This window comes from Trachypithecus francoisi, unplaced genomic scaffold, assembly GCF_009764315.1.
Source record: "Trachypithecus francoisi isolate TF-2019V2 unplaced genomic scaffold, Tfra_2.0 Lachesis_group5, whole genome shotgun sequence".
Lineage (NCBI taxonomy): Eukaryota > Metazoa > Chordata > Mammalia > Primates > Cercopithecidae > Trachypithecus > Trachypithecus francoisi.
Window position 1 is genome coordinate 108,063,830 of NW_022681470.1, and position 12,152 is coordinate 108,075,981.

The 12,152-nt window shown below is 35.9% G+C and overlaps 1 protein-coding gene and 1 long non-coding RNA gene across 15 annotated transcripts in view; one reads left to right on the plus strand and one right to left on the minus strand.

Annotated features, from left to right (window-relative positions):
• Nucleotides 1-12,152, minus strand: part of LOC117075764 — a 76,612-nt gene that overhangs the window by 48,678 nt on the left and 15,782 nt on the right. The window contains exon 4 of one of the 3 annotated variants that reach the window (XR_004434107.1): nucleotides 8,420-8,510. The exons of 1 other annotated variant lie outside the window; for it this stretch is intronic. This is a non-coding gene — a long non-coding RNA (uncharacterized LOC117075764). Of the gene's footprint in view, nucleotides 1-8,419; nucleotides 8,511-9,137; nucleotides 9,175-12,152 lie in introns of those variants that run through there. One more of the 3 variants, XR_004434104.1, reaches the window with a different exon arrangement.
• The window catches only part of PTPN22 (protein tyrosine phosphatase non-receptor type 22), a 65,514-nt gene that overhangs the window by 38,830 nt on the left and 14,532 nt on the right, over nucleotides 1-12,152 (plus strand). For 6 of the 12 annotated variants that reach the window (XM_033198425.1, XM_033198430.1, XM_033198434.1 and 3 more), the window contains 6 exons: nucleotides 89-906; nucleotides 3,485-3,568; nucleotides 4,045-4,175; nucleotides 5,324-5,351; nucleotides 8,413-8,493; nucleotides 8,740-8,855. In XM_033198425.1, coding sequence (XP_033054316.1) covers nucleotides 89-906; nucleotides 3,485-3,568; nucleotides 4,045-4,175; nucleotides 5,324-5,351; nucleotides 8,413-8,493; nucleotides 8,740-8,855 — 1,258 coding nt within the window. The remainder of the gene's footprint in view (nucleotides 1-88; nucleotides 907-3,484; nucleotides 3,569-4,044; nucleotides 4,176-5,323; nucleotides 5,352-8,412; nucleotides 8,494-8,739; nucleotides 8,856-12,152) is intronic. The other 6 variants (XM_033198435.1, XM_033198431.1, XM_033198427.1 and 3 more) reach the window with 5 other exon arrangements.

A 12,152-nucleotide genomic window follows, 5' to 3' on the forward strand; every position in this document is an offset into this window, starting at 1 on the left:
ATGAATCTCATGCTTATACATCATTGTGATGCTAGGAAGAGGCCTATTTGGGGTATGGTGTCATTATTACGCTTTCTTTTTGTTTTAGTACCATAAAAGCAGCAAAAATGATGAACCAACAAAGCACAAAAATGGAAAACACAGAATCTTCTTCCTTTGACTTTAGGACTTCTGAAATAAGTGCAAAGGAAGAGCTAGTTTTGTACCCTGCTAAATCAAGCACTTCTTTTGACTTTCTGGAGCTAAATTACGGTTTTGACAAAAATGCTGATACAACCATGAAACGGCAGACAAAGGCATTTCCAATAGTTGGGGAACCTCTTCAGAAGCATCAAAGTTTGGATTTGGGCTCTCTTTTGTTTGAGGCATGTTCTAATTCTAAACCTGTAAATGCAGCAGGAAGATATTTTGATTCAAAGGTGCCAATAACACGGACCAAATCAACTCCTTTTGAATTGATACAGCAGAGAGAAACCAAGGAGGTGGACAGCAAGGAAAACTTTCCTTATTTGGAATCTCAACCACATGATTCTTGTTTTGTAGAGATGCAGTCTCAAAAAGTAATGCATGTTTCTTCAGCAGAACTGAATTATTCACTGCCGTATGACTCTAAACACCAAATATGTAATGCCCCTAATGTAAAGCACCATGACTCTAGTGCTCTTGATGTATGTTCTTACATACCTTTAGTGAAAGATCCTTATTTTTCATCATGGCCTCCAAGTGGTACCGGTTCTAAGATGTCTCTTGATTTACCTGAGAAGCAAGATGGAACTGTTTTTCCTTCTTCTTTGTTGCCAACATCCTCTACATCCCTCTCCTCTTATTACAATTCACATGATTCTTTATCACTGAATTCTCCAACCAATATTTCCCCACTATTGAACCAAGAGTCTGCTGTACTAGGTAAGTTATTTTTTAAAGTTTGCATAGAATTTTAGGTTTCACTTTGTTTCTATAGAATATTTGGTTTCTTCTCATCTTCCCTCTTCTCTGCTTCTTCTCTTTCTTTTTTTTTGAGACGGAGTCTCGCTCTGTCACCAGGCTGCAGTGCAGTGGTGCGATCTTGGCTCACTGCAACCTCTGCCTCCTGGGTTCAAGCAATTCTCCTGCCTCAGCCTCTCGAGTAGCTGGGATTACAGGCGTGCACCACCATGCCCAGCTAATTTTTGTATTTTTAGTAGAGATGGGTTTTCACCATGTTGGCCAGGATGGTCTTAATCTCTTGACTTCGTGACCCCCCTGCCTTGGCCTCCAACATGCTGAGATTGCAGGCATGAGCCACTATGCCTGGCCTACTTCCTTCTCTTTCTTCTTCCTGCTACTCCTCAAATAAATACATCCCATGAGTGTTTTAATGCTGTAATAAGTTGAAAATAGCAACATCAAACATATAATATTCCATGAAACAGGCAGCAATGGAGGCAGTCAAGATCTGGTACAGGATCTGTACCAGCAGGAGTGCTTCTAAAGAAGGCATGCCTCATTCCTAGAAATGTATATCAACGGCCCACAATATACTGTTTTTTAAAAATATTTTTTGAAACAGAATCTCACTACGTTGCTCATGCTGGAGTGCAGTGGTGTGAACATTGCTCATTGCAGCCTTGATGTCCTGGGCTCAACTGATCTTCCCACCTCAGCTTCCCAAGCAGCTGGGACCACAGGGACACGCCACTATGCCCGACAAATTTTTTTTTTTTTTTAGAAATGGTGTCTTGCTATGTTGCCCAGACTAGTCTCAAAAATCTGGCCTCAAGCAATCCTCCCACCTTGGCCTCCCAAAGTGCTGGGATTACAGGTGCAAGTCACCACACCTAGCTTCAGAATTTACTCAACATATAGAAGCAGCTTCCAAAAGAAGAGCAGAAAAAAATGCGATCAATAGCACCCAGAATTTTTGTTGCACAATTATGTGGCTAAAATGAGTTGAACATATTGCTAAAAATTGAATTCTCTTCCTGCGGGAGTTGGAAGGGGAGAACCTGATTTCTTGCTCTTTTGTAGTAATTTAGTAGATGAGAATACATGTTTATATTTTGTGTAAAAATTTTATCTTATGTATACCTTTACTTTCATGTTTTATCTCTTTTATAATTTTGTATTTTTGCATATAATGCATATTGTTCTGTTTTACTGATTAGTTTGAAAATAGAAATGAGCATCCTGTTAGAGATGATGACAATAATTTGATGTAGAAGATGATGAGGGAAAGTAAAGAACAAGTTTAACTCCCTTAGGTATATCATCAAATAATTTATAAAGCACATTCTACATAGACAGGAGGTGGAGAAAACTTTTGCTCTATAACATTATTTATTGTATAGTTTCTTCATAAATAGCTGTGTAAGATCATTTGTAGCTTTGCTGCAAAAATATCTGGATCTAAGAAATTCCTTCTGTGATTAGATTATTTTATACATTTTTTAACCATTTAAATGTATTTTCTTTTCTTAGATACTTAAAATACCTTAGACTTTTCTAAGCATCTGCATCATTAAAAAACAGAGCGAGACTCCGTCTCAAAAAAAATAAATAAATAAAAAACAAACCCTTATTTTCAACGGATTGTAACAATAGTGTCAAGTGCCATCTGGTGGCAGTTTCTTATAATAGCATTTAAAATGTTTAATAACTGGAATGTTTGCATAGAAATACAGAAGACTATCCTATACTATTGTTTTGTAAAATGGAAAAATACCTATATTTTTGGATTTTGTGTAGAATGAAGAGATACTAAAATCTTTATGATTTTACCTGATGTATAACTGAAGCTTTTACATGTCAAAGCACTTTATAATGCTTTATTATATAGTCTATATAAAACAAAAGGAGTTATGCGAAAGATAATTCAAAGCTTCCAAAATTAATGTAATATTTTATGTTAACTGATACACCATGACTCAATCAAAATACTTTTGAGCTTTTATTTATTTATTATTATTTTTTGAGACGGAGTCTCCTGCTGTCGCCCAGGCTGGAACGCAGTGGTGCGATCTCGTCTCATTGCAAGCTCCGCCTCCCAGGTTCACACGATTCTCCTGCCTCAGCCTCCCAAGGAGCTGGGACTACAGGCACCTGCCATCGCGCCCACCACCACGCCCGGCTAATATTTTGTATTTTTAGTAGAGACGGGGTTTCACCGTGTTAGTCAGGATGGTCTCCATCTCCTGACCTTGTGATCTGCCCGCCTTGACCTTCCAAAGTGCTGGGATTACAGGCCTGAATCACCACACCCAGCCCTACTTTTGAGCTTTTAAAACAAACAATAAATGTTAAAGAATAAGCAAAAACCTCCTGGGTTTGTATCTTAAGATAATTCATTTTGCTTTTTCCTCGAGTGAACAAGTGCCAACTTTACTGATAATGGTGCTTCAACGGAATTTAAATATAAATTATGGTAAATTTATATTTAATATTAGAATATAAGAATTTCCTTTGTTCTAATTAACAATTGTTACAATATTTCTGACATTTTGCATAGCAACTGCTCCAAGGATAGATGATGAAATCCCCCCTCCACTTCCTGTACGGACACCTGAATCATTTATTGTGGTTGAGGAAGCTGGTGAGTACAGTTTAGTAAGTACAAAATAAAGTGTGGGTTGGGCATGGTGGCTCATGCCTTTAATTCCAGCACTTTGGGAGGCTGATGTGGGAGCCTTGAGTTGGAGGAGTTCATTGAGGCCAGGAGTTCAAGACTAGCCTGTGCAACATGGTGAGACCTCATCTCTAAAAAAAAAAAAATTTTTTTAATTTAGTAGAGCAATGGCAGCATGCATGTGTAGTCCCAACTACTTGGATGGTGGAGGCGAGAGGGTCACTTGAGCCCAGGAGTTGGGGGCTGCAGTAAGCTGTGATTGTGCCACTGCACTCCAGTCTGGGTGACAGAGCAAGACTCTGTCTCAAAAAATAAAATGAAGTGTGAATTAACTAGATTACTTCTCAGGTCCTTTCAATGTTTTATGTACTATTTGCTGAACAACATTTGATTTCTAAAAGAATACTACCCCTAAGAACTGAAACATATTCACTTTCTTCCAGGAGAATTCTCACCAAATGTTTCCAAATCCTTATCCTCAGCTGTGAAGGTAAAAATTGGAACATCACTGGAATGGGGTGGAACATCTGAACCAAAGAAATTTGATGACTCTGTGAGACTTAGACCAAGCAAGGTCAATAATTTTTTAATGACTCTACTCATCTAGATTCAATAGACTACAGTTCTACTCCTTGTATTTTTAACACCCATCATTCAATAAATCCTAAGCACATACTAAATATAAAACAATGTGCTAGAGGATGTTGGGATAAAAAAGATGTATAAGACACAATTCTTGCCTTTAAGAAGCTTCTTGTCTAGTAGTAGAGATATAGGACGTGTATAAATCTTTATTTTTGCCTATATTTATTATAACAAAGCAAATATGATCAATGTCATATGAAAGATAAAGAATTTCAAGTGTGGGAGATGCCTCCAGGTTGGAAGTGATCAAGGAAGATTTAGTGAAAGAGGAAACATTTGAACTGATTCTTGAAGGATAGTTAAGGCAAAAATAAATGTTTCATACTTAAGTAGGAAGCTTGTTCACTGTAGTCATCTGGTAGGCTGTATCATGTTAGCTGTGATAATATGTTATAGAGAATGACAGGTATGCATATTACTTAAGATAAACCTTTTGGAATAGTGTGGTTGATGGTAAAGTCAGAGATGGTGGGGGGGGTTGTGGATTAAATAGAAAATAATTCTTGAAAGTAGACGTGTCCTGCTTCTGGAGGAAAAATAGAAGTGCATCTAAAAATGTCATGCATTTCTATATATTCTGTGAACCAATGATCTGAAGATTTGAGACACTGGAAAAATAATTAAACATTTTAAAGTACCTACAATTGCAATGCTGATAGGCAAATATTCTCTGCCTTTTAAATTATAATTCCAATGTACTACTAATTATTATTGTCATTAATAATAGGCACATATATTTATCTTAACAACTCCCAGAGGAAAGAACAATAATTCTTTCCAATGTTATGAAGTAACTTCAATTTCAATTTTCAGGGAAATGTTTTAGGTGGAACAGAAATAAGTCAGAAGGGGATCAATTTAGGACTAATTGCCATGGGATATAAAAATCATTGTAAGAGTGAAGGATGCCATTTCCTAATTCAGCACACTTACAAATTACGAAAAATAGGGTCTACATTTCATAATTATTTCTGCAGCTATCTTAAATATAATTTCAAAAATGCCATTTTTTGCTTTGAGTTTATATAATTCGCATATATATTCTTCTTTCACTTTTCCTTTCTGTTTTTATTTTAGAGTGTAAAACTCCGAAGTCCTAAATCAGGTAAAAATTTCTCTTGGCTTTAGATGACATTTAGCCCCAAGATTGGAAGAATAGTTCGTTAAGTTTAGAGTAATTCACCTCAGGAAGTTACTTGGTTCCCATAATAGCTTCCAGTATTTATTGATTTATTTCTGGTTTTCCCAGACTAGAAATTTTGTTAAGAGCAAGGTGAAGGCAGGATTTTAGAATTCTGTTCCTTAATATATAACCATTTAAAAATTATTTCAGAGAGAATCTTTTAAAACTTTGCAGCTTTTCCATTGTATAGATTTTCCCACTGTTAACACTGTGATTCAAAAAATTATTTTTGGCCACTTAGTTCTTTAATTTGCTGTTGCCTTTCCAGTACTTTCCTGAGCTTTGCTGGTTTTATGCATTGAAGAACAAAAACTAACATTTATTGGGCACTTCCAGGTACTGTTTACATTATCACAGGTGGTAGTTGCCCTTAACATATTTATTCATATTATCATGTTATTCAAATACATATACAGATAATATAAGGGTTAAAAAACATGGGCTTTGCCAGCAGTTTGAGGCTGCAGTGAGCTATAATGGCACCACTGCACCTGGCCTGTATGACAGAGCAAGATGCTGTCTCTAAAAAACATGACAACAGGCCAGGAGCAGTGGCTCACGCCTGTAATCCCAGCACTTTGGGAGGCTGAGGCTGGCGGATCACGTGGTCAGGAGATTGAGACCATCCTGGCCAACATGGTGAAACCCTATCTCTACTAAAAATACAAAAATTAGCTGGGCGTGGTGGCACATGCCTGTAGTCCCAGCTACTCGGGAGGCTGAGGCAGGAGAATCGCTTGAACCTGGGAGGCGGAGCTTGCACTGAGCCGAGATCATGCCACTGCACTCCAGCCTGGGTGACAGAGCGAGACTCCATCTCGAAAACAAAACAAAACAAAACAAAACATGACAACAAAAACATGGGCTTTAAAGTCAGATAGGCTTTAAGTCAAATCCCCAGTCTACGAAGAATTATCAACATGCATAAAGTTGGTTAAATTACATACTTTCTCCATCTATTTTTCTCATTTATAAAAGGAGAATAATAGAATCCCTTAGATAATTTTTATGAGGATTAAATACGACAATGTCATAAAGCTTTTAGCCCAGTACTTGTCAAATAAGTCCTCATTAAATATTATCAATTATAATTTTTATTAATCATTAAATGAGCATTTTACTAAGCAAATTCTGTGTACCTTACATGGTGTTAGAATAGGCACGATGTATAAGAGTACTACTTAATGCTTATATTCAAATTCAGTAGATAAAATTAATACTCATATGGAACCACTAAGTGATAATCTGTGTGGTACCCACTGTAATCACCAGCAGTCTGGAAAAACAGGATGGCATTACTGGAGTGGTTAGGAAAGGCTTTGCTGAGTGGAAGAAAGAACTTTAAATAATTTGTATAGACAGAAAGAAAAAAGGAGGGAATTCCAGCAGCAGGGATCAGCCTAACAATGACTCAAAGGTAGAAATGAGCATGATGTGTATGGAGAAATGGTGAGTAGGTTATTTTTTATTGCAATAGATATTCTAGTTTGTGAAATATAGAAAATAAATTTGGGTAAGATGTGAGGCAAGATTCTGAAGGACTTAAAAAAACCAGTCAGATGAAATATCCAGAATAGACAGATCCATAAAGACAGAAGCAGATCAGTGATTGCCAGGGGCTGGGAGAAAGAAGAAAATAGGGAGTGATGGCTTTATGGGTGCAGAGTTTCCTTCTAGGGTGATGAAAAATATTCTGGAACTAAATAGTGGTGATGGTTGTACAATACTGTGAATATGCTAAATGTCACTAATGGCAAATCTTATGTGTATTTTACCACATACACCCAAAGTTAGGCAGAGGAATTTAGATTTAATGCAGTAACAAACAGGCATTATGGGTTCTTTGTCAGGGGAATATTAAGATGAAATGAAAATTTAGGGAAATATTTACTAGAATACTGTTAATGAACAACTTTAGTTTTCAAAATATTCCCTAACAGCAAACTGGAAGATGATGAACTACTTCAGAATAGTTATTAAGTATTAAATGCCTACTGTATGCCAGTTATTTTATTAGGTGCTAGAAATAAGTACTACACTTGTGTGTATTACCCAGCATGTAAGAAATAAGACAATTTATTGATAAGACAAATTCTAAGGACTAAACAAACCCAATGACCAATGACATGTGAACCTCTCGTACTTTACTGCATTTTCATTTTCAAAAGGAATTAATATAATAATACTCAGCACCATACAATGAGATGCTTATGTCAGTAGAATACCATCTGTATCTTTAGAAATTTACATCATGGGAAAATATGTCCATTATTGAAGATCTTCATCATGGAAAATTTCAAACACATTTAAAACCTACCATGATAGCATTATCACACCAATAAAATTAATAATAATTCCTTAATAGTAACTAATATCCAGACTGGTCAGTTTTCAATTGTCTCAAAAATGTCTTTTTACAGTTGGTTTATTCAAATATGGATTCAAACAAAATCTAAACATTGCATTTGGTTTACATGTTTGTCTTCTTAAATCTGTCTTTTGAAATCTATAAGTTCTCCCTTCTTTTTTTGTATTTTCTTTTTAAATATATAACAGTTCTCCTTTCTATACTTTTCACACCATTTATTTGTTGAAAGGAGTGGGTCATTTTTCTTAAAAGACTGCTTAACATTCTAGATTTGGCTAATTGTATCATGATGGTTTTATTTAACATGTTCCTCTATCCCAAATATTTCATGCAAAATGGTTGTTAGATCTAGAAGCTTGATTATATGTGGTTTCAGTGTCTTTGGGAGAATACTTCTGAAGTGAGCTATACATTTTTGATGAATCATAGGCTCACTGGCTAACGAGGCAGAAAAACAAAGTTCTTGAGGCTCCAGTCATTTTTCAGATAATATTTTATTTGGTGATTTTTGGTTAAGATTGATTGATTAAAAAATTATACAAAGAGAAAAGGGTGTTGACTTATGACTTCTAATTGATGGATTTCTCTGGTTTGTTGTATACTTTCTTATCACAGAACTACATCAAGATCGTTCTTCTCCCCCACCTCCTCTCCCAGAAAGAACTCTAGAGTCCTTCTTTCTTGCCGATGAAGATTGTAAGTTGTAGTACTTTCTCTCAAAAAAATCATAAAAATGAAAATGTTAAAAGATTAACAATAAAGTAGGACCTAAATGGAAAGGTATAAAAATGATTACACAAAAGAAAACATTTTAAAAGCCCATAATATAATATATAGTCAAAATAATGCCTAAAAAAGCCAGGCTAACAATTTACTATATGTAACATGAAGGCTTAAGAAGGTATGCAATGAAACATGTTTTTCTCCCTTTTTTTTTTAAAGGTATGCATGCCCAATCTATAGAAACATATTCTACTAGCTGTCCTGACACCATGGAAAATTCAACATCTTCAAAACAGACACTGAAGACTCCTGGAAAAAGTTTCACACGGAGTAAGGTAAAGAGGATAAGAGTTTTGGGAAACATGCCAGACGCTTTCTCTTACTGCAAGTTTCCCGCCCCCCCCAGCATTGAGATGGAAAATTAGATTAAATATCTTTACTAAAACTAATTGTTGATATTATAACAATCAAAATAGAAGGAAACCAAAAAGAAGAAAAAATACAACTTAAAGATTCATTTTTCAGAGGGAGAGGACCAGAAAAAATACCTATTAGGTACTATGCTTATTACCTGGGTGACAAAATTATCTGTACAGCAAACCCTTGTGACACACAGTTTACCTATATAACAAACTGGCACATGTACCCGTGAACCTAAAATAAAAATTAAAAAATAAAAATAAAAATAAATGAAGATCCACTTCTCTCTAAGGTTGATTTATAAATGTAAAAGATGCCCAATGAAACTACCAACTTGTTTATTTCTGGAACTATATAAACTGATTTCAAAGTTCATATGGGAGTAGGGGGAAGCAAGAATAGTCAGAAACCTGCAAATAAATAATAAATAAAAATAGTTTAGATAAATGTCTTTCTAAAATAATTTTTAAAAATAAAAATAAATAAAAAGAAAAGCAATAAACGAGTCACCTTAGCAGATATTCAAATATTGTAAGTCCCAGCCTTTGGGAGGCCAAGGCGGGCGGATCACTTGAGCTCAGGATTCAAGACCAGCCTGGGCAACACGGCAAAACCCCGTCTCTACCAAAAATACAAAAAATTAGCTGGGCATGGTGGTATGTGCCTGTGGTCCCAGCTACTCAGGAGGCTGAGGTGGGAGGATTGGTTGAGCCTGGAAGGTGGAGGCTGCAGAGACTGTGCCACTGCACTCCAGTCTGGGTGACAGAGTGAGATGTCATCTCAAAAATATAAATGTAAAAATAAAATGGCATGATATTAGTGTATAAAAAGAAACATATACCAGCAGAGTAAAAGGTAAAGTTCTGAAATATATCCAAATATATGTAGAAATTTAGTATATAATGAAGGTGGTATCTCAAAATCAGGGGATAAAGATGGATGGTTTAATAACTGTTGTTGGATCAAATAGATAACCACCTGAAAAAAAGCAGGGTCTATTCCTTTTATATATACCAGGATAAATTTTAAATGGCAAAAAGATGAAAATATTAAAAAAAACAAAAACAAAAACCTCAATCCATAGAAGACCTAAAAAAAATTTGGAAAGAGTCTTTTATAACCTGGGAATGTGAATGACCTTTATAACTATGACTCAAAATCCAGAGGCCATAAGAAAAGAGATAGATAAATTCAGCTAAATAAAAGAGAAAATTTATGCATGGCAAAACAATCACCTTAAAAATCTAAAGACAAAGAACAAATTGGAGGAAAAAAAATCTGCAACTGGCACCACAGCCAAAGGGGTTATTACTCTAATATACAAAGAACTGTTAGAAATTCATGGAAAATAACCCCCAAATAAAAATAGGCAAAAATATGGGATCAGATGGTTTGAAGAAAATAAATGAGCATGGTATGCCCTTTAAACATTTGATATGTTCAATCTCATTCATAATGAAAAAATTACAAATTAAAACCACAGTGACATATGGCTTTTCATCCATCAGAATGGTAAATTCCAAAAGTTTGATTACATTCTCTGTTAGGGAGACTATGGGGAAGTAAGCACACTCAATGTTGTTGGTGAGAATGTCAAGTGGTACAACTTCCTTTAAAAATTTTTTTTTAAAAATTAGAGATGGGGTCTCCCTATGTTGCCAACTTCTGGACTCAAGCGATCCTCCTGCCTTGGCCTCCCAAAATGCTGGGATTACAGGTCTGAGCCACTGTACCCAGCCTGGTACAACTTCTATGAAGGGCAATTTAGCAATATCAAAATTACAAATGCATGCATCCTTTACTCAACAATTTCACTAGAAGTGAAATGTATCCTACAAATATGCTTGCATATACATGAAATAACATGTATACCAAGTATTCACTGCAGCATTATCTGTAAGAGCAGATGACTGGAAACAACATAATTAATAGTGTTAATTGTTAGGGGAACTGATTAAATAAATCATAAATCATGTTATATCCATACAAATGGAATACTGTGCACCTAAAAAAGAATTAGGACTTTCTCAATATATTTATATATAATTTATTAACTTTTACTTAAAAAGAGGAATATGATACATATGTGTATTTACTTATAGTAACTCTGGAAGGACACTAACTACAGAGGATGAAAAACTAATAGTGGTTATCTACAGGAGGAACATTAGAAACTGAGTAGATTGAAGACAAGGATGGCAGCATTTTTACTAGAATTTCCTGACTTATAAATAAATCATCTATTTTTTAAAAAATAACTAAAAATGTTACAAATTAAGAATTTATTAAATATCTATTGCAAGGAAGAGCACATTTCTGTTAGGTGTTAGGAAAATAGAAAAGTCATAAAGGATAACTATTTGCCCTTAAAAATAGTATAGTTAATCTGCTGGAACAGAACACCTTTGAGAAACATGAAAATTATCAAGAAGAATAAAATGCCATGAAGCAGATTAAAAACATACATGCTGAAGAAATGTGGAGTAAAGAAGAAATTTCGGTAGGTTCCTTGAAGAGATAAATTAGAGACTCCACCATAAAAGTGGGGGAAGGAAGTATGGCTAACAGTATGGAAGGGGGCCTTAGTAAATTGAATATAGAATATGACTGGCAAAAATTCTTGGCTAGAATGGAAATGGCTGTGTATCATGGATATATTCAGAAGCCATTGTGGGTTCTGAAATGGCCCTAATAAAGGAGAGAAGTGGGAATTTCATCCCCTCTACCCCTCTGAGTCCCTTCCCTTCCCTTCTCCCTTCCTTTCCCTTCCCTCCTCTCTCTCTCTCTCTTTCTCTCTTTCTGTTTTAGACAGGGTCTTGCTCTGTTGCCCACGCTAGAGTACAGTGGCATAAATATGGCTGACTGCAGCCTTGACCTCCTGGGCTCAAGTGATCCTCCTGCATCAGCCTTCTGAGTGGCTGGGAACACAGGTCTGCACCACCATGCCTGGCTTTTTAAAATTTTTGGTAGAGATGGGGGTCTCACCATGTTGCCCAGTCTGGTCTTGAACCTCCTGGCCTCAAGGGAACCTCCCACCTGAGCCTCCCAAAGTGCTAGAATTATAGGCATGAGCCACCTTGCCAGCACCCCACTGCTCCCTGTCAATATTCTGATAGCAAAATTTAAAAAAACAATTTACTGGCTGGGCGCGGTGGCTCACGCCTGTAATCCCTGCACTTTGGAAGGCCAAGACAGGTGGATCACGAGACCAG